The sequence below is a fragment of the Pollachius pollachius genome (assembly GCF_949987615.1).
Source record: "Pollachius pollachius genome assembly, chromosome: 3".
In the NCBI taxonomy this organism is placed as follows: Eukaryota; Metazoa; Chordata; class Actinopteri; order Gadiformes; family Gadidae; genus Pollachius; species Pollachius pollachius.
Window position 1 is genome coordinate 51,934,496 of NC_136936.1, and position 20,399 is coordinate 51,954,894.

General features: G+C 49.6%; 1 protein-coding gene across 1 annotated transcript; it reads right to left on the bottom strand.

The window, feature by feature from the left end:
* Window positions 1-18,054: 18,054 nt before the first annotated feature.
* Window positions 18,055-20,131, bottom strand: fign (fidgetin; the record flags this gene model as incomplete). Its single annotated transcript, XM_079733360.1, is given in 2 exon segments — window positions 18,055-19,609; window positions 19,611-20,131. Coding segments are annotated over 2 exon segments (2,073 nt in total). The 5' UTR covers window positions 20,129-20,131.
* Window positions 20,132-20,399: the final 268 nt, after the last annotated feature.

A 20,399-nucleotide genomic window follows, 5' to 3' on the forward strand; every position in this document is an offset into this window, starting at 1 on the left:
AATTACTTTTCCTTTGAGGTAATTGAGGTCTGGCACTTGACTAACGTTGCCCTTGCTTACCCCCTCAATATGCAAATAAGAAGCGAGTCCTTGTTCAATTTACTAAACCGCCTTAAGTGCACGATCTGTTTAAATGATCAGGGAGAACACACACATACAATAGGTTTTATTTTCAGTCTCGCGAAAAAACACCAACTTTAAGAGTTGGTAAAGGAATCTACCTGAGGTACCTCTAGAGCAGGACCCTACCTGAGGTACCTCTAGAGCAGGACCCTACCTGAGGTACCTCTAGAGCAGGACCCTACCTGAGGTACCTCTAGAGCAGGACCCTACCTGAGGTACCTCTAGAGCAGGACCCTACCTGAGGTACCTCTAGAGCAGGACCCTACCTGAGGTACCTCTAGAGCAGGACCCTACCTGAGGTACCTCTAGAGCAGGACTCTACCTGAGGTACCTCTAGAGCAGGACCCTACCTGAGGTACCTCTAGAGCAGGACCCTACCTGAGGTACCTCTAGAGCAGGACCCTACCTGAGGTACCTTTAGAGCAGGACCCTACCTGAGGTACCTCTAGAGCAGGACTCTACCTGAGGTACCTCTAGAGCAGGACCCTACCTGAGGTACCTCTAGAGCAGGACCCTACCTGAGGTACCTCTAGAGCAGGACCCTACCTGAGGTACCTCTAGAGCAGGACCCTACCTGAGGTACCTTTAGAGCAGGACCCTACCTGAGGTACCTCTAGAGCAGGACTCTACCTGAGGTACCTCTAGAGCAGGACCCTACCTGAGGTACCTCTAGAGCAGGACCCTACCTGAGGTACCTCTAGAGCAGGACCCTACCTGAGGTACCTGGGGGTCTTTGTCTCCCTCCACCTGGATGAGGTGTTTTAGAACAAGGACCGGAGGGTCTTTGAGGGAAACATCATTCAGGGTTTCTTCTGTTTCAGGATCTCAGCCCTCCTCACTTATGAAGTTCCACAAGTTCAATTTAAATATTTCTTTTGGAATTAACGAGTAAAAGCCAAGCTTTAAAATGTCCCATTTATTGTATTTTCCTATCTCTGAAATTCAGTAGTGGGACTGAATGATCCGTGTTTTATAGCCCCGGCGATAAGCGGCTTACAGGGAAAATCTCCAAATAGATCGTCTGACAAACCTCTTTGGTGGCCACTGGTTTAAATTGGTTTCACCCTCATATTTGGGCCGTGTTTAAAAGATATCTCTGAATAATGGTAAGCAGTTGAGCTCTGAAAGGAGTTTTCTACGAATTAACTCAGTTTCTGTTTTATTTAATATGCTAAATTATACGTTCCACTTCTCATTTTTGCTCCCTCAAGTTTAAAACTTCTCCAATCTATCTTGAACACACCTGACGGAATTCTGTAGACGGCTCGTCTATGGCTCGTTGTCAACCAATAACAAGAACATGTGATATCTTACTCCTTCTGCATTTATAATAGTGATAAATCACTTATTTAAGTAGCAATAACTAACCACCAGCTTGTAGCTAAGATCACCTGGACGTATCTGTAGCCAATGCTGATCAATATTGATTGCAATAATGTTATCAATATAAACAAAAATCAGAGTTTCTGCCACAAGTTGTAGAGAGACAGAAAAACATTACAGAATAGTGTCATCTGCATAAAGATCGACATTACCGTCATGTCGAAAAGAGATGATATGATCAATGAATTGTCAAACAGACAGGGCCAATAATTGATAGATAGATGAAAACATGATTGGGTATTTCAAGCTTTCACACAAACTGAGATCTTCAAGAAATGTAGTTGTGGAACCAGCGGTAGGCAGTTGAAAAACCCAAAAGAAACTAGTTTCTGAATAGGCAGATGAAAGCAGTGTGAGAGGAGTGTATTAAGGTCCTGGTCAAAACACAACCAGTAGCACTTAGGACTAATGTATCACAGAGATGCTGCTATGCACAGGTCCAAAGCTGGAGGGGGATCAAAGCAGTATACTTCCAAAGGAATAAGTGCCATTATGTTGAAATCTTGAGCTTCTCGTTCAATTGCTTATTAAAATGACACAGAATATTAAACAATTAAAGAAATATCAACATCTGACTAACATATCAAGGAAGCAGGAAAGCTTTTTTTAAATGCCTTAGAACTGGAGTCACCAGAGGCTGTTGTGATGTGTCTAACCCCATCAGCTGGGTTTGGGGGTAGTTTGGGGGTAGGGCTTAGGAATTCACCAATGGGCTGGGGGCGGGGCTTAGGGAGTCACCAACGGGCTAGGGGCGGGGCTTAGGGAGTTTGCAGCTGGCTGGGGGCGGGGCTTAGGAAGCCACAAACAGGTAAGTGCTTGAGCTCCCTAGCCAGGGAAGCTTGAATCCATTCAATCCATTCTTGCTTCCATTCAAGCATGTGTCCAAACCAAGACACAGCTATGGGAGCTGCTTGATGCTCTAATTTCCATATCATTCAATACGTAATGTTTCTTACATCTTATTAAAACAAACTATTTCAAAGCTACAATAATGATATACAGATCAGCTCATGCTGTATAAATTAAGTATGAATTAATCAATTAATTAATCAAACACCACTCTTTATTTGTATGATTATATTTACAGTGATTATAATTATATTACATACAATTTATGTTGGATCAGTTGCTCGAGGCATTAGCTGTGCAGCTTTTTTAATTTCTGCGGTTTTGTTTGGATAACTCGTCAAATTAACATATTAGAGGATTCAGTCTGAGGGCGCGTTCCTACTGGAGAGACGGCCCAGCCGTCTGCCACCTAGTGCCCATCCACCATCCCGCCTTCAGGGGGGGAACCAACCGGCCGCTGCTCACAGATATTAAAATAAATGATGTCTAATTTGAATCTTAGTCACGGTACATTAACTAATAGAAAGTTATTAACATTTCACGAGAGCGGGGGAGAGAGGGGGGAGAGAATGGGGAGCTGCAGATTGAGTGGTGACCTGTTAGCTGCTAGGCGCCATCACGCTAACCACAGCCTAATGGCGTATTTACATTCAAATCTGTCCACTAATATGGGATTCATAACGGCAGGCTCTGTCAGGGACGGCTGAGTGTGGCCCGCTGCCCCTCCTAGAGGCCCTCCTCCGTTGCTTCTTGCTCTTTTCTTCTTAACTTCGACTCAAAGAAGAAACTTCTCATTTCATGACTATTTATGTTCCCTGCTTCGCCTCTTCCTCATCCTCCTATAGTCCCTGATGTTCTCCTTTAGTCTCCCAACCTTTTATCTCTCCCCCCTCCCTCCTCCCCCGTCCCTCACCCTCCTCTGTGTTTAAAAGCAATTATCATTCTCTGCCCAGATGTCAGAATCCTCTCACTTCAGCCGCGGCTTCAGAGCTTCCGTTTGTAGGGATGAATGAAACATCTTCTGGCTCTGAGAGAGAGTAACCCCTCCCCCCTCCCCCCTCCCCCATCCCCCATCCCCCCGTCACCTCCTCCCCCATCCCTCCGTCACCTCCTCCCCCCTCCCCCCTCCCCCATCCCCCATCCCTCCGTCACCTCCTCCCCCATCCCTCCGTCACCTCCTCCCCCCTCCCCCTCCCCCATCCCCCATCCCTCCGTCACCTCCTCCCCCATCCCTCCGTCACCTCCTCCCCCCTCCCCCCTCCCCCATCCCCCCGTCACCTCCTCCCCCATCCCCCCGTCACCTCCTCCCCCATCCCTTCGTCACCTCCTCCCCCATCCCTTCGTCACCTCCTCACCCATCCCCCCGTCACCTCCTCACCCATCCCTTCGTCACCTCCTCACCCATCCCCCCGTCACCTCCTCACCCATCCCTTCGTCACCTCCTCACCCATCCCTTCGTCACCTCCTCCCCCCTCCCCCCTCCCCCATCCCCCCGTCACCTCCTCCCCCATCCCTTCGTCACCTCCTCACCCATCCCTTCGTCACCTCCTCCCCCCTCCCCCTCCCCCATCCCCCCGTCACCTCCTCCCCCATCCCTTCGTCACCTCCTCACCCATCCCTTCGTCACCTCCTCCCCCCTCCCCCTCCCCCATCCCCCCGTCACCTCCTCCCCCATCCCTTCGTCACCTCCTCCCCCATCCCTTCGTCACCTCCTCACCCATCCCTTCGTCACCTCCTCACCCATCCCTTCGTCACCTCCTCACCCATCCCTCCCCCTCTCCTAGTGGTGGTGGTGTAGTGGTGGTGTAGTGGTGGTGGTGGTGGTGTAGTGGTGGTGGTGGTGTAGTGGTGGTGGTGTAGTGGTGGTGTAGTGGTGGTGTAGTGGTGGTGGTGTAGTGGTGGTGTAGTGGTGGTGTAGTGGTGGTGTAGTGGTGGTGGTGGTGTAGTGGTGGTGTAGTGGTGGTGGTGTAGTGGTGGTGGTGGTGGTGGTGTAGTGGTGATGTAGTGGTGGTGGTGGTGTAGTGGTGGTGTAGTGGTGGTGTAGTGGTGGTGTAGTGGTGGTGGTGTAGTGGTAGTGGTGTAGTGGTGGTGTAGTGGTGGTGTAGTGGTGGTGGTGGTGTAGTGGTGGTGGTGTAGTGGTGGTGTAGTGGTGGTGTAGTGGTGGTGGTGGTGTAGTGGTGGTGGTGTAGTGGTGGTGTAGTGGTGGTGTAGTGGTGGTGGTGTAGTGGTGGTGTAGTGGTGGTGTAGTGGTGGTGTAGTGGTGGTGGTGGTGTAGTGGTGGTGTAGTGGTGGTGGTGTAGTGGTGGTGGTGGTGGTGGTGGTGTAGTGGTGATGTAGTGGTAGTGGTGGTGTAGTGGTGGTGTAGTGGTGGTGGTGTAGTGGTAGTGGTGGTGGTGGTGGTGTAGTGGTGATGTAGTGGTGGTGGTGGTGTAGTGGTGGTGGTGGTGGTGTAGTGGTGGTGGTGGTGTAGTGGTGGTGGTGGTGGTGTAGTGGTGGTGGTGGTGTAGTGGTGGTGGTGTAGTGGTGGTGTAGTGGTGGTGTAGTGGTGGTGGTGGTGGTGGTGTAGTGGTGGTGGTGTAGTGGTGGTGTAGTGGTGGTGTAGTGGTGGTGGTGTAGTGGTGGTGTAGTGGTGGTGTAGTGGTGGTGTAGTGGTGGTGGTGGTGTAGTGGTGGTGTAGTGGTGGTGGTGTAGTGGTGGTGGTGGTGGTGTAGTGGTGATGTAGTGGTGGTGGTGGTGGTGTAGTGGTGGTGTAGTGGTGGTGTAGTGGTGGTGTAATGGTGGTAGTGTAGTGGTAGTGGTGTAGTGGTGGTGTAGTGGTGGTGTAGTGGTGGTGGTGGTGGTGTAGTGGTGGTGGTGGTGTAGTGGTGGTGGTGTAGTGGTGGTGTAGTGGTGGTGGTGGTGTAGTGGTGGTCGTGTAGTGGTGGTGTAGTGGTGGTGTAGTGGTGGTGGTGTAGTGGTGGTGTAGTGGTGGTGTAGTGGTGGTGTAGTGGTGGTGGTGGTGTAGTGGTGGTGTAGTGGTGGTGGTGTAGTGGTGGTGGTGGTGGTGGTGGTGTAGTGGTGATGTAGTGGTGGTGGTGGTGTAGTGGTGGTTTAGTGGTGGTGTAGTGGTGGTGTAGTGGTGGTGGTGTAGTGGTAGTGGTGGTGGTGGTGGTGTAGTGGTGATGTAGTGGTGGTGGTGGTGTAGTGGTGGTGGTGGTGGTGTAGTGGTGGTGGTGTAGTGGTGGTGGTGGTGGTGTAGTGGTGGTGGTGTAGTGGTGGTGTAGTGGTGGTGGTGTAGTGGTGGTGTAGTGGTGGTGTAGTGGTGGTGTAGTGGTGGTGGTGTAGTGGTAGTGGTGGTGGTGGTGGTGGTGTAGTGGTGATGTAGTGGTGGTGGTGGAGTAGTGGTGGTGGTGGTGGTGTAGTGGTGGTGGTGGTGGTGGTGTAGTGGTGGTGGTGTAGTGGTGGTGTAGTGGTGGTGTAGTGGTGGTGTAGTGGTGGTGGTGTAGTGGTAGTGGTGGTGGTGGTGGTGGTGTAGTGGTGGTGGTGGAGTAGTGGTGGTGGTGGTGGTGTAGTGGTGGTGGTGTAGTGGTGGTGTAGTGGTGGTGTAGTGGTGGTGGTGGTGTAGTGGTGGTGGTGGTGGTGTAGTGGTGGTGGTGTAGTGGTGGTGTAGTGGTGGTGTAGTGGTGGTGGTGTAGTGGTGGTGGAGTAGTGGTGGTGGTGGTGTAGTGGGGGTGTAGTGGTGGTGGTGTAGTGGTGGTGGTGGTGGTGGTGTTGTGGTGGTGGTGTAGTGGTGGTGTAGTGGTGGTGGTGTAGTGGTGGTGGTGTAGTGGTGGTGGTGGTGGTGTAGTGGTGGTGGTGGTGGTGGTGTAGTGGTGGTGTAGTGGTGGTGTAGTGGTGGTGGTGTAGTGGTGGTGGTGGTGGTGTAGTGGTGGTGTAGTGGTGGTGGTGTAGTGGTGGTGTAGTGGTGGTGGTGTAGTGGTGGTGTAGTGGTGGTGTAGTGGTGGTGGTGTAGTGGTGGTGGTGGTGGTGTAGTGGTGGTGTAGTGGTGGCGTAGTGATGGTGGTGTATTAGTGGTGGTGGTGTATTAGTGGTGGTGGTGTAGTGGTGGTGTAGTGATGGTGGTGTATTAGTGGTGGTGGTGGTGTAGTGGTGGTGTAGTGATGCTGGTGTATGAGTGTTGGTGGAGGTGGTGTAGTGGTGGTGGTGTAGTGGTGGTGTAGTGGTGGTGGTGTAGTGGTGGTGGTGTAGTGGTGTTGGTGGAGGTGGTGTAGTGATGGTGATGTATGGGTGGAGGTGGTGAATTAGTGTTGGTGGAGGGGGTGGTGGAGCAGGGTGGTTCTGGGTGGTGTTGTGGAGCACAGCGGGTGGGGTTGAGGTTAACAGTAACTATTACAAGGCTTTGTGCGGCCGCTGTCCGGTAATGAGGCGTTAGGGGTAATGTGGCCTCTGGGCCGCGATGGATGTCCGCTACGGGCGCCTGCTCCACCGTCACCCCGCAGAGGCTTTATTAGAGGGGCGGAGGGAGAAGGATGGGGTTTTATTACTGGGCCCCAGGAAGGTTGGGCCGGCTGTCACAAGACACCAGCCCTGCTGCTTTACCTCGTTAAACACCCCGCCTACACAAGACCACGACAACGGACATCAGCACCACACTAGCTCTACATTACATGTGTTACTGCTCTACGTTATCACCAGTGTGTTACTGCTCTACGTTATAACCAGTGTGTTACTGCTCTACGCTATCACCAGTGTGTCACTGCTCTACATTATCACCAGTGTGTTACTGCTCTACGTTATCACCAGTGTGTTACTGCTCTACGTTATCACCAGTGTGTTACTGCTCTACATTACCACCCGTGGGTTACTGCTCTATATTATCATCTGAGTGTTACTGCTCTACATTACCACCCTGTGTGTTGCTGCTCTACATTATCAGCAGTGTGTTACTGCTCTACGTTATCACCAGTGTGTTACTGCTCTACATTATCACCAGTGTGTTACTGCTCTACGTTATCGCCAGTGAGTTACTGCTCTACATTATCACCAGTATTATTGCTCTACATTATCATCAGTGCGTTACTGCTCTAAGTTATCACCAGTGTGTTACTGCTCTATGTTATCACCAGTGTGTTACTGCTCTACGTTATCACCAGTGTGTTACTGCTCTACGTTATCACCAGTGTGTTACTGCTCTACATTACCACCCGTACGTTACTGCTCTATATTATCATCTGCGTGTTACTGCTCTACATTACCACCCCGTGTGTTGTTGCTGTACATTATCACCAGTGTTGCTGCTGTACATTATCACCAGTGTGTTGCTGCTCTATATTATCACCAGTGTGTTACTGCTCTACATTATCACCATTGTATTACTGGTCTACATTATCACCAGTGTGTTGCTGCTCTACATTATCACTAGTGATGCGGCTCTATATTACCACCAGTGTGTTGCTCGCACTAGAGGTGACGTATTCTGGGAACACCAGGCACCCCTGGGTGTCTACGCACAAATTAATACCGAATTAAAACCCGCAGAACACATGCATCAGACAAACGTACCAAAAAAGGGACAAAAATGAAAGTCCAGATGGAGGCGGGCTGAAGTATTAGACAGGATGGAGCTAATGGAGAACAAGGCCAGCATCGCTCTGTAAGAGGGGAGGAGGAGGAGGAGGAGGAGGAGGAGGAGGAGGAGGAGGAGCATGACGCCAGCCCACTAAGACTATCTATTTACACCGGCCCTGGGGAGCCAATAAACCAATGTGGAGTCATTTCAGCCACTAGGAAGTTCTCCTCTCCTTCACCTCCTGGTCCTCCTGTTCCTCTCTCCCCCCCCCCCCCCCCCCCCCACACCGGGGCATCATGTAATTCTTCTGCTCCCTGTTGTCTGAGACCCGAGGAGCAATAAGGAGTCCGGATCAACCAGCGGTGGTGGAGAGTCGTTCTAACACCGTGTGAGAGCAGCAGGGCGTGGAGCCTCATTAACGTAAGGTGTGTATGCTGTAGGAGTGACGGTGTTCTACACCAGTCACCCTGGAGCTTTTTACCTCCTCACTCCGGAGTGAGGAGGTAACCCAGGAGAGAGCTTCCAGCCCGGGGAATAGATTCTGAGGCTCATACCGTCTTTCGACCAGCGTTTATACACAGTGAGGGTCAGAGTAATCTGAATGTCACAAAGATAACTGTTACTAAAGAAACCACCATGGGCAACAGTGCTTTATTATAGCTACTAAATAATAATAATAATAATAATAATAATAATAATAATAATAATAGTAATAATAATAATAATAATAATAATAATAATAATAATAATAATAATAATAATAATAATATTTTGCTATACAAAAGCACATTTATGCAATGGTTTGTAATTTTACATTATATTATTAAATCATCATCTTTGTATATGATTTCATCTACTATTCTTCCCAAATCATCCCACCTCCCTCTCTCTCCTCCCTCCCCCTCTCTCTCTCCTCCCTCCCCCTCTCTCTCTCCTCCCTCCCCTTCTCTCCCCCCTCCCTGTCTACATAATACAAATCAAATGATCACAAAATTATCCTCACAAGATCATTTTCATCAAAAACTTGGGCGGTCTTCAGCAACAACAGGGAGAGAGAGAGAGGGATAGAGAGACTCGTGTCTCCGGGGGTCTCCTGGTCTCTGGTCTCTGGTCTCTGGTCTCCTGGTCTCTGGTCTCCTGGTCTCTGGTCTCTGGTCTCTGGTCTCTGGTCTCCTGGTCTCTGGTCTCTGGTCTCTGGTCTCTGGTCTCCTGGTCTCTGGTCTCTGGTCTCTGGTCTCCTGGTCTCTGGTCTCCTGGTCTCCTGGTCTCCTGGTCTCTGGTCTCTGGTACCTGGTCTCTGGTCTCCTGGTCTCTAGTCTCCTGGTCTCTGGTCTCTGGTCTCTGGTCTCCTGATCTCTGGTCTCCTGGTCTCCTGGTCTCTGGTCTCCTGGTCTCTGGTCTCTGGTCTCTGGTCTCTGGTCTCTGGTACCTGGTCTCTGGTCTCTGGTCTCCTGGTCTCTGGTCTCTGGTCTCTGGTCTCCTGGTCTCTGGTCTCTGGTCTCTGGTCTCCTGGTGTCTGGTCTCCTTGTCTCTGGTCTCTGGTCTCCTGGTCTCTGGTCTCTGGCCTCTGGTCTTTAGTCTCCTGGTCTCTGGTCTCTGGTCTCCTGGTCTTTAGTCTCCTGGTCTCCTGGTCTCTGGTCTCCTGGTCTCTGGTCTCCTGGTCTCCTGGTCTCTGGTCTCCTGGTCTCCTGGTCTCTGGTCTCTGGTCTCCTGGTCTTTAGTCTCCTGGTCTCCTGGTCTCTGGTCTCCTGGTCTTTAGTCTCCTGGTCTCTGGTCTCCTGGTCTCTGGTCTCTGATCTCTGGTCTCTGGTCTCCTGGTCTTTAGTCTCCTGGTCTCTGGTCTCTGGTTTCCTGGTCTCTGGTCTCTTGTCTCTGGTCTCCTGGTCTTTTGTCTCCTGGTCTCCTGGTCTCTGGTACCTGGTCTCTGGTCTCTGGTCTCCTGGTCTTTAGTCTCCTGGTCTCTGGTTTCCTGGTCTCTGGTCTCTGGTCTCCTGGTCTCTTGTCTCTGGTCTCCTGGTCTTTAGTCTCCTGGTCTCCTGGTCTCTGGTCTCCTGGTCTCTGGTCTCTGGTCTCTGGTCTCCTGGTCTTTAGTCTCCTGGTCTCCTGGTCTTTAGTCTCCTGGTCTCTGGTCTCTAGTCTCCTGGTCTCTTGTCTCTGGTCTCCTGGTCTTTAGTCTCCTGGTCTCCTGGTCTCTGGTACCTGGTCTCTGTGTGTTAAAGGCAGCGCAGTAACTAGTGGTTACTAATCAGAGAAGCTCTTTTCAGAGAACAATGCGATGAGGGACTCCTTGTGGTTTAAGATCCCTTGGAGAAAGAACCCTGATTGTTTTGTGGATCCAAGAACAGTCGACCTTTCGTTCTGATGAATATGAATATCTGGGACCTTTATGGAGAACACAAGTTCTAGTGAGCAGCCCCTCCCAGAGCAGAGGAGAGGAGGTCCTCAGACAGAGCTCCAGTGTTCTGTCCAGTACGCCCCTCATGTGGACAGAGAGCGTCTCTCTATCCACCGTGGGAACGGCCTGGGTCCGCAGAGAGGGGGGCGCCGGGACCCCAGCGCACCCTAACCACATATATATATATATATATATGTATATATATATAAATATATGTATATATATTTATATATATATATACACATATGTATATATATTGTATAGATATATGTTTAGATGTATTTATCTTCCCTGTTCTATATCTATATGTAGCTGCTTGTTCTCCAGGCTTCCAGACTGATAAACTACAGGTGAGTCCGGACTGATAAACTACAGGTGAGTCCGGACTGATAAACTACAGGTGAGTCCATACTGATAAACTTCAGGTGAGTCCGGACTGATAAACTACAGGTGAGTCGGGACTGATAAACTACAGGTGAGTCCGGACTGATAAACTACAGGTGAGTCCGGACTGATAAACTTCAGGTGAGTCCGGACTGATAAACTACAGGTGAGTCGGGACTGATAAACTACAGGTGAGTCCGGACTGATAAACTACAGGTGAGTCGGGACTGATAAACTACAGGTGAGTCCGGACTGATTCCTCACGCTGGCAGCTGCAGGGTGGTGGGGGCTGAGGGGCTGACCTCTGACCCCTGAGGCCGAGTGCCCCCCCCCCCCCCCCCCCTTCCTCTTAGTGTGGAGCTCATGAAACCTTTTGAGGAGAGCTGGAGGCAGGAACACAAACACACTTTTCACAGGAGGTCTGGAGGTCTCTGCAGGTGGACCATGGGCTGTTCATTGGGCTGCAGGCCCTAACAATGGGACTAAATTGAGTGGACAGACAAACGAATACCTTCAGGAAAACTGTACCTGTTCATGCTGTGACGATATCCAAAGGAAACAGACTTCTCTGAGGAGAATAGCAGGAGTGTACGAGGGTGAGTTCCTCAGGTAGAGAAGGACCGCCTCCCATTCCATCCTGTCTTCAGGTTGTTTCCAAAGCAGCTCCAGTGGGTTTTACAGCATCGTCTCACACAGCGTATTTAAAAGCTTCTAAACTGAACTCTTAAAAGAGTAACTGCTCGCCACCCTGAACGCTGATTCTAATGAAAAGAGTGTCTGGGAGAGATGGACCACTGTGCTAGTGATGCTGAACCAGGAGCTAATGTGGCTGCAGCATAATACCACGTTTCAATTAATAAAAACATTATTTCCTTCCATCCCCCATAACATGGAGATTAAAATGACTTCAGGGCCGAACTACTTACAGTTCTTCATGTGTCTTCTGTCTGTCTCTGTCCCTGTCTCCGTCTCCGTCTCCCTCTCCCTCTCTCTCTCTCTGTCTCTCTCTCTCTCTCTCTCTCTCTCTCTTACTTTGCTTCTCTCTGGTTCTGTATCTTGCTCACTCTCATCGACAACCATGTAATATGGTTCAACATACAGCTCTACTGAACACACACACACACACACACACACACACACACACACACACACACACACACACACACACACACACACACACACACACACACACACAGACTAAGGGGCAGAGGGGGGGTTTGTGGGCACTCAGGAGATAAAACTTTACATGTTGCTCCCAATTAGTCCAGCAGTGACCAAGCTCAGAAGAGAGGGGGGGAGGGGGGAGACAGAGAGGGGGAGGGAGGGGAGAGACAGAGAGTGGGAGGGAGGGGAGGGAAAGAGAGAGGGTGGGAGGGGGAGACAGAGAGAGGGAGGGAGGGGAGAGACAGAGAGGGGGAGGGAGGGGGAGACAAAGAGGGGGCGGGAGGGGGGAGGAGCAGAGGGGGAGGGAGGGGGAGACAGAGGGGGGGAGGGAGGGGGGAGACAGAGAGAGAGAGGGAGGGGGGAGGGCAGAAAGGGAGAGGACAGAGGAAGGGAGGGGGAGACGGAGGGAGAGAGGGGAGTTGGGGAGAATCAAGCTTACAGGGAAATACTTTAAGAAAAAGAAAGAAGAGGCTCAGAGGAGAGGCTGAGAGGAAAGTGCTGGTGGACGGCCATTAGAGAGAGAGGGGGAGAAGGCCTGGAGCCCTGGGGGTGAGGGGGTGAGGAGGGCCTGGAGCCCTGGGGGTGAGGGGGTGAGGAGGGCCTGGAGCCCTGGGGGTGAGGGGGTGAGGGGGTGAGGAGGGTCTGGGGGTGAGGGGGTGAGGGGGTGAGGGGGTGAGGAGGGTCTGGGGGTGAGGGGGTGAGGGGGTGAGGAGGGGTGAGGGGGTGAGGGGGTGAGGAGGGGGTCTGGGGGTGAGGGGGTGAGGGGGTGAGGAGGGTCTGGGGGTGAGGGGGTGAGGGGGTGAGGGGGTGAGGGGGGGAGGGGGTGAGGAGGGTCTGGGGGTGAGGGGGGGGTCCTCTGTCAGTGATGGATTGCATGCTGGCAGTGGCCGGCGTCCCGGCGTCCGTCACCAGCGATTACTGAGTAATTAAACCTTATTGCTGGACTCTCCCATGCATAATTACTGCGTGAATGTAACCATCATCTAAAAGCTATCCACCAAACAAGCCTCAGTGTGGAGCTCAGCGGTCGGCGGCGCGGCCGCTGTCAGATATAGACGGCGAGGAGAGAACTGTCACTTTTAATAAGGGACGGGAATTAAACCAAACACTACGCTTATTACGGAAAAATTAGTCTTTCAAGAGTATGGTATTTGCATAATGTATCCCCCTCTCTGCCGGACCACCACACCGCGCCTTTCCTCACATTTAAATAGATTGCACATTTAAGGCTACTTAAGGAAAATTATCACTTTGCATATTTTAATTGTTACGGAGGAAGTGATTTGAGAGAGGTCCACGGCTCATCCTCTTGAGCCACGCCGGGCGCTGCCGTCTGATTGGCCGGCCGGCGCTGCGGCGCCGCAGATAACCCGAGGTCGACCACTCCGCTCGTCAGAATGCAAATGAGCGGGAGCGCGGGACGAGTGCAGCTCTGATATTTACCAAAGACGCGCTAATAACCAGAGTGTAATTTGTTTGACTCAAGTCGGTACATTTCTCTGCTTATCAGCGCTGTTAATTATTGGAGGATTTTAGGCACCGATTTTTCTGGTCAAAGGAACAAAATAAGCAAATATTGGAGAACCAAAAAAGGTTTGGAGCGGCAGTAAATAGACAGCTTCTTGAATAACCTGAAGGTAGACATTAGTTACTGTGAATAATATTCATATCAGGCATTTTGTCCATAGAGTTAAAGTCTGACAGGGGGAAATAGCCTTTTTTTTTATCTGTCTGTACTGTATATATATATATATATATATATATATATATATATATATATATATATATATATATACATATGGAACATGGGAATAAATATACATTCATTCTTTCAGGGTATCTAAAAAAACACTATATTGACGTTGAAACTATTTTAAGGGTCTGCTCTTCTAGCAGAGCTGCTGGACATGTGATCATCCTGTTGCTGCCGATGTGGCTCACAATGGAGGAAAAAAGAACAATTCCTGACACTGGCAATCGCTCTGTGACTTTAGCCTTTTATGCTAATTGTGCAGCTTCCCACACACACACACTGGACCACCAGCGTCTACTTAATAGCCCTGTAAAACGCAACGGTTTGCATAACCGCTTCACATTAAACACGGATTGGTGAAAAGATGGACCCATGTGATTATCTCAGGATTGGATAAATTATCATAGCATTAAAAAAGCAGATATCACAGCCATATCTCGTGGGTCGTTCGTTCAGATGTATGAAGCTGTGCTGCCTTGCCCATGGTTTCATAAGGCCTCAACTTACAACAGAAACAAAGAACACACACTTCACCTTTTGAAAGAAAACATCTTTATTCTGAATTTCAATGATCTTCTTATGAAGCTTTGAATAGATGAAAATACATAGACGTTGTAAGTATGGTTTTTAATACACACATATAAACATGGATGTGGTGCCATTTTGTATGTATACTGTATATCATTAGCAAATGCACATTAAGAACGGATATGTGCAAGTGTATTCTCTGTACATTTGTATGAACAAGTAAAAATTCTAATTATGCTGAGTGGACACACGTTATCATGCGTACCACGGCCATTTACAGGATTTCAACCAATTCATTACAGACTCGCGATGGACTGCATGACGCCTTGCAGAAGTCAACACTTTGTTGTTCATAAACTCAACTCAGGGTGATCTTTATTCTACTACCTCTCTTTCAGTGTCAAGACTGCAACTCAAGCTTTTTTTTACATTCATCCTTTTTTTTAACAAATGACATTCAAAATGGTAGCACGTAAGTACTACATGTAGGCTATGTAGCAATGAGGTAGAAATGGTCGTAAAGAATTGTAATTAATACAAAACCAAAACAGTTAAATCTAACGCAAACCCAAAGTAGTTTCTGTACAAAAATGAACAAACTGACACCCCGGCAGATTATGAAAAACAATTCTAGTGTCAATCCTCCATTGTATGCCCATCACAATCTGCATTTTATATAGAGTTTCAGGAATTACTCGACCAGGCATATCACCAGTATATCATGCATATACACTGCATTAGAAATTTGCAAATTTACCACAAATAATGGTTTGGCCACTCCCACACTTTTTTTTTTTTACTGTTATTGACAATGATGACTAAAATAACCAAATGTTTAAGCAAAGAAGATCCTTTACCTCCGACCATTGGGAGATAATACTACTCATAATAAAATAATACCACTAATAATACTGAGCCACTTGGCTCATAACCTTTAAAGCATAGGTTTCTGGATCAACCCATGAGACCATTCAAGCTCTACACTAGAAGTCCCACTTCCAGTCTAATACATATATAAAATACAATATCACTGTATTCCTACATTGTTCCTTTTTGTGTGCAGATGTTCACAATCTTAGCAGATTTAAAACAAGCAACTGAGACATGCCAGCACATATACATGTACCACAGACAAGGAATAGTAACAGTTAACTGTCCTTTCAGATCACAATTGAAATGAAAGCTGTGACCAGTTTTAAGAACAGTTGAAGAGTGTTGGCACACTTGTGATGCAGAAGGAAATATGTTAACCTCATAAATCATATCTCCATTTCATCAAAGCTGCCTTTCAAATTTGGTTTCAAGAGACACCTTCAAACGAATGATAAAAGATACACAACTAATTGACTACACTTTCCAGCGCAGCATGAATCACATTTACAAAGAGACACTGTTAATGGTCTTAACAGGAGGATCCCAGAGGGTTAAAGTTGGGGGTTCTGCTCAAATAAAGGTGAATGTCATGAGCTGAATGCATCTCGGTTTCATTTCACGCACAATAAGTTATACTCTCTCCGCTGCTACATCAATTGTGTGAATGTGCTTTGAGTTCAGCAGTTGAATATAATGTGCAACTATAAAATTATAAATGCGGATAATTCAACAAGCTAACATGTGATCTGTGTTAATAGTTCCACTGTTAGCCTAGCCTGTTTAGTTTAACTAGCTAGCATGTGATCTCTGTTAGTTCCACTGATAGCCTAGCCTGTTTAACTTGAATATAATGTGCAACTATAAAATTATAAATGCGGATAATTCAACAAGCTAGCATAAAATCTGTGTTAATAGTTTGACTGTTAGCGTAGCCTGTTTAACTAGCTAGCATGTGATCTGTGTTTATAGTTCTGTGCTAAGCTGGTGGATTGCAGGGCTTCACTTTCACATTTAAAATTGTCATAAATAAATTAAAAGGGAATGCATATTACTACTGAGAGGTGGTTTGCAACAAATTCACTTTTGTTATTCACTGATTCCTCAAGCTCAAACGTATTATTTACTAATTGTTATTAAATGATGTGTTAGCATTACTACTTTTTCCTGACAGCCTCTTTTGTTGGACATCACCTCAAACCTTGTGAGTTGATGTCATTCGTGGAATTAAAAACTTGTGCATTTTTATATTAAGCAAAAAAATACAGAGCTGACCTTTACCTTCAATGTGTTAATAACAGGTATTAATAACATGTTAATAACAGGTGTGCCAGGTATTCCAGTGAACCTGCAGTGTGTAACATTGGCAGTGTTCAGTGGGCACAAACACAATGGAGTCAACATCGCAGTGCTGCTATCCATTTCAAAAGCCATTCTTCAGTAAGTCACTCCAGGTATTAACACATCCTTTGCTCAATCTATTCAACTGCATATCAATGAGACATAACAGATTGACTTCAAAGAGACCTGTTTGTTCACCTTGGGCTATGGCAATGAGATTAAGTACTGCATCGTAATCCATAGAAAGAAAGGATGGACTGCACATTGTACATTGAGTGGCATTGCCCCTTTAAGTGCCATGCTTGGAAGTATAGTGGGATGGTGGCCCTTATTCAGAACATTAAAGCTAGAAATCAGATGTACACAAAAAATATTGGATTTTGGTCATGTTCTTTGATCATATTTTTTTTCCTGCGTTCACAAATGTTATTTTCAGAGATAAAGTACAAAGTGAGGTAGAAAGGAGCCAGGCGAAGCAGAATCCGGAGGTTTCATTAGCGATTAAACAGCAGCAGGAAGGTTGCTTGGTATAGCTTGGGGGCGCGGCCTCTCGCAGGCCAACCGGGCTCGTCTGTACCCCTCAGTAACCCGCTTCTCTCTCGGCCAATGGGAGAACCCAACAGAGGAAAACACTCATGGGTTTGGATTTCAAAATAAAGGTTTTCCCCGCCAATGGCAACCAAACTTGTTCATTGGAGAGTTGGTCTCAAGGCTCGTATTCAGTCTATTTTATGGCTCCATTCTTTTCATTTAAAGTAAACTATTGTATAGGGTTATATATAAATAAGGTTAATACATCAATTCTTAAAATGAATAAAAGCAAAACACAGATTTTGCCATTGAAAAACACTTCAAACTCATACATACATAGTCATGCCCTCACACTTTCAGCATTTAGAGGTACAGCCATCAACCACATAGAACAGGTTCAACAGCAACTAGTAGTGTAGTGTTGAGGTCCTATCACAGTCACCTTCCTGAGTTGTTGTTTCTACCAGAACATCACATCATCTGAAAGAACTTCACTTTTTAACATTAGGTCAAACAATTCAATAGATATTGATAGCAAAAACAGTAAACATGTTTTTTTTATTCAAAGGTGTGTTGTAAAATTGATTGTTTTTCACTGCCAGTGGAGGGTCTGGGTTGATGATGCTAATGGTACTGCAATACTGTTCACACATATCCAAAACTGTATCCAGACTAAAAGAATATGCTAGAATTCAGTTTAGATTAACAACGCCACATTAGTTTCACAGAGACCACAAAACAGACAACACTGCAGAATTGTGTTCTTATGTTGAAAGGAAAAGAAAAACAAAGCACATTTTGTTTAGTCTTAAAGCTTTTTCATATTCGCACATCATCACCAATAAAGATTGTGATGCAAAATAAAGTTACAAAATAGGAGCAGCACCTCAGGCACTTGATATGACTAAATGGACCACACAAGAACAATATATATATACACATATATATATATATATATATATATATATATAATTCAAAGAAAACAAAAACATGACCTCAATAGAACTGAATCTGACATGCTCATCTGAGTGCCAGTATGCGCCCTTCTCTAGGATTTTTTAGACGAGATTCTCTCAGAGTCATAAATTCATAATTTTCTTATCCCAATGACAATCCACTAACAAAAAAACACTGTCATTTTATGAGCGATTGACACAAATTGTGGCATGTTCGTCTCTTGATGTTTCATTGACTGCAGCCAAACGTTTTATTCCACTCGGTGTACATGTCCAGTTCTTTTTGTGATATGCTCGGTTGGAATTTACAAAAGACATTGTCGAAGTCTTGGTAGGAAACGGGCCTCATTTGGCCGGCGTGCAGCGTGGAGACGTCGGAGGCCGGCAGGCCGTGCAGACAGCCCAGCACGGCTTCCTGCCCCAGCTGGGCCACGTCCAGCCCTGAGAAGCCCTCGGTTCTCTGGACCAGCAGGGACCTCTCCTCCTCGCTGAGGCAGTAGCTGTGCTGTGCCAGCAGCTGGCTGATGATCTGGTGGCGTGCTGAGCTGTCGGGCAGGGGGATGAGGAGCCGCTTGGTGAAGTATCTCCTCAGGGACTCTGGGATCTGCTCTGGCTTGTTGGAGGAGCAGACCACCAGGACATGGTCCGCCGGTGAGCTCAGGACGCTGTCCATCTGCAGGAGGAGCTGGTTCTGCAGCCGGCCCACGGGGCTGTCGTCGCCCCGCGGGCCGGAGAGCAGCAGGTCCACCTCGCTGATGAAGATCACCGCCGGCTGGCGCCAGCGCGCCACCAGGAAGGACGCCTGCAGGATCTTGTCCCCCTCGCCCAGCCACTTGGTCACCAGGGCGGCGCTGTTAAGCCTCAGGAAGACGGCCCCCAGCTGCTGGGCCATGCAGCGGGCCAGCAGGCTCCGGCCCGTGCCCTGGGGCCCGAACAGGAGCAGGCTGCGGGGTAATGGGGACAGTCCGCTGAACAGGTCCGGCCTCAGAACGGGCCACAGGATCTGGTCCTTGATGGCGGCCTTGGCCGTGTCCAGACCTGCGATGTCGCCCCAGTCCACCCCGGGGCCCTGCTGCAGCACCTCGCTGGTCACCATGGCCACCAGGCCGGCGTCGCTGCACTTCAGCTGCTCTGCTGCCGCGCCGCTGGAGGCGTAGGACTGGAGCGGCCGGTGCTCCTCGATCTGCTCGCTCAGGACCGCCGCTCCAAACTTCCCGTACGATTCTTCCGGTGTGAGATCGCCGGCGGAGCCTTTGGTGGACCCGTAGGGCGGCGGGGAGGGCGCCCGGCTGGAGTGAAGGTTAAACTCCCGCTGCTGCTCGGCGGCTACAGGCTGCTTGGAAGGCTTGAAGGCTAAGGAGGACGCCTCAGCGCTCCTCTCAAAGCCGCCGGGCCGGGCCGAGTCGGAGACGCTGCTGTCTGCTGTCCTGAACATGGGACTCTGAGCGCAGCGCTGGTGGCTGTAGGGGAAGCAGCCGTAGCCAGGGTGCATGTCTCCCTGCCCGCTCATGTAGAACGCCTTCCTCTTTAATGAGCTGGCCGGGCCGCCACTCAAAGGTGTGGGCGCCATCGGCGAGTGGCTATGGGACTGGTAGGTGTAGCCGGGCAGGGGGGTGGGGGGCAGGGGGGTGGGGGCTGCGATGCCGGACGGCAGATAAGCAGAGGCCCCCCCGGGGCTGTAGCCAGGCCCAGGGGCCTGGGGGTACCCCGCCGGAGGGTAGCTGTAGCCCGAGAGGCTGGGAGAGCCGGCGCTGTAGCCGGGCCCCAGGGCGGAGGGGGGGGGGCGGCGGGCTCCCCCCGCCGTAGCCCGCGTGTAGGTAGGACCCCCCGCTGTAGCCGGCGGAGTACTCCTGGGAGGGGAGCCCCCCGCAGGGGGCGCTGGAGTAGCCGGCCTCGGTCAGAGCGCCGCCCCCCCCCGGGGAGACGCCCACCCCCCCGCACACGTCCGTAGGGGGGAGGGCGGCTGTCATTCCAGCTTTGCTCACAGAAACAACATCTGGAGCACAGTTCACGGGGTACATGCCCTCCTGCCAGGACTCGCTGTCGGGCTTCAGGCTCTCTGAATACGAGCACAGCAGGCCCCTCTCGGCCGGGCCCTCCAGGAGCCCGGAGTACTTCTCGGCGTACTTCTTCAGCAGGTTGGAGGCGGTGAGGGCGGAGATGTCATCGTTTGCCCAGGCGTACTGGTACGCGCGCTGGAAGGAGCCCCGGTAAGCCTCCACTTTGTGGGCAGGGGAGCGTGTGGTGGAGGAGATGTCGAAGTGCTGCTCTGCCCACTGGGAGTGCTCGGGGGTCCACTGCATCTTTAGGCCTGGAAGAGACGAGACCAGTGAGCACACGGAGACACTCCTGGAGACATCACAGGCGGACTGCTGTCTCACTGATGGGAAGGCAGACGTCTGGAAGGAGAGTGGTTGTCACTTTCTACGACGCGTCAGCGCTCAAGCACTGAATCCTAGTCTATATACAGGAGGCGTTGCACAGACAGAGGTTTGAATGGGCCCAGCAGGAGGTCATATTCCCTGTGAAACATGGCCCAGCGTCGGCCAGCGCCGTCTACCCAGGCCAGCCCAG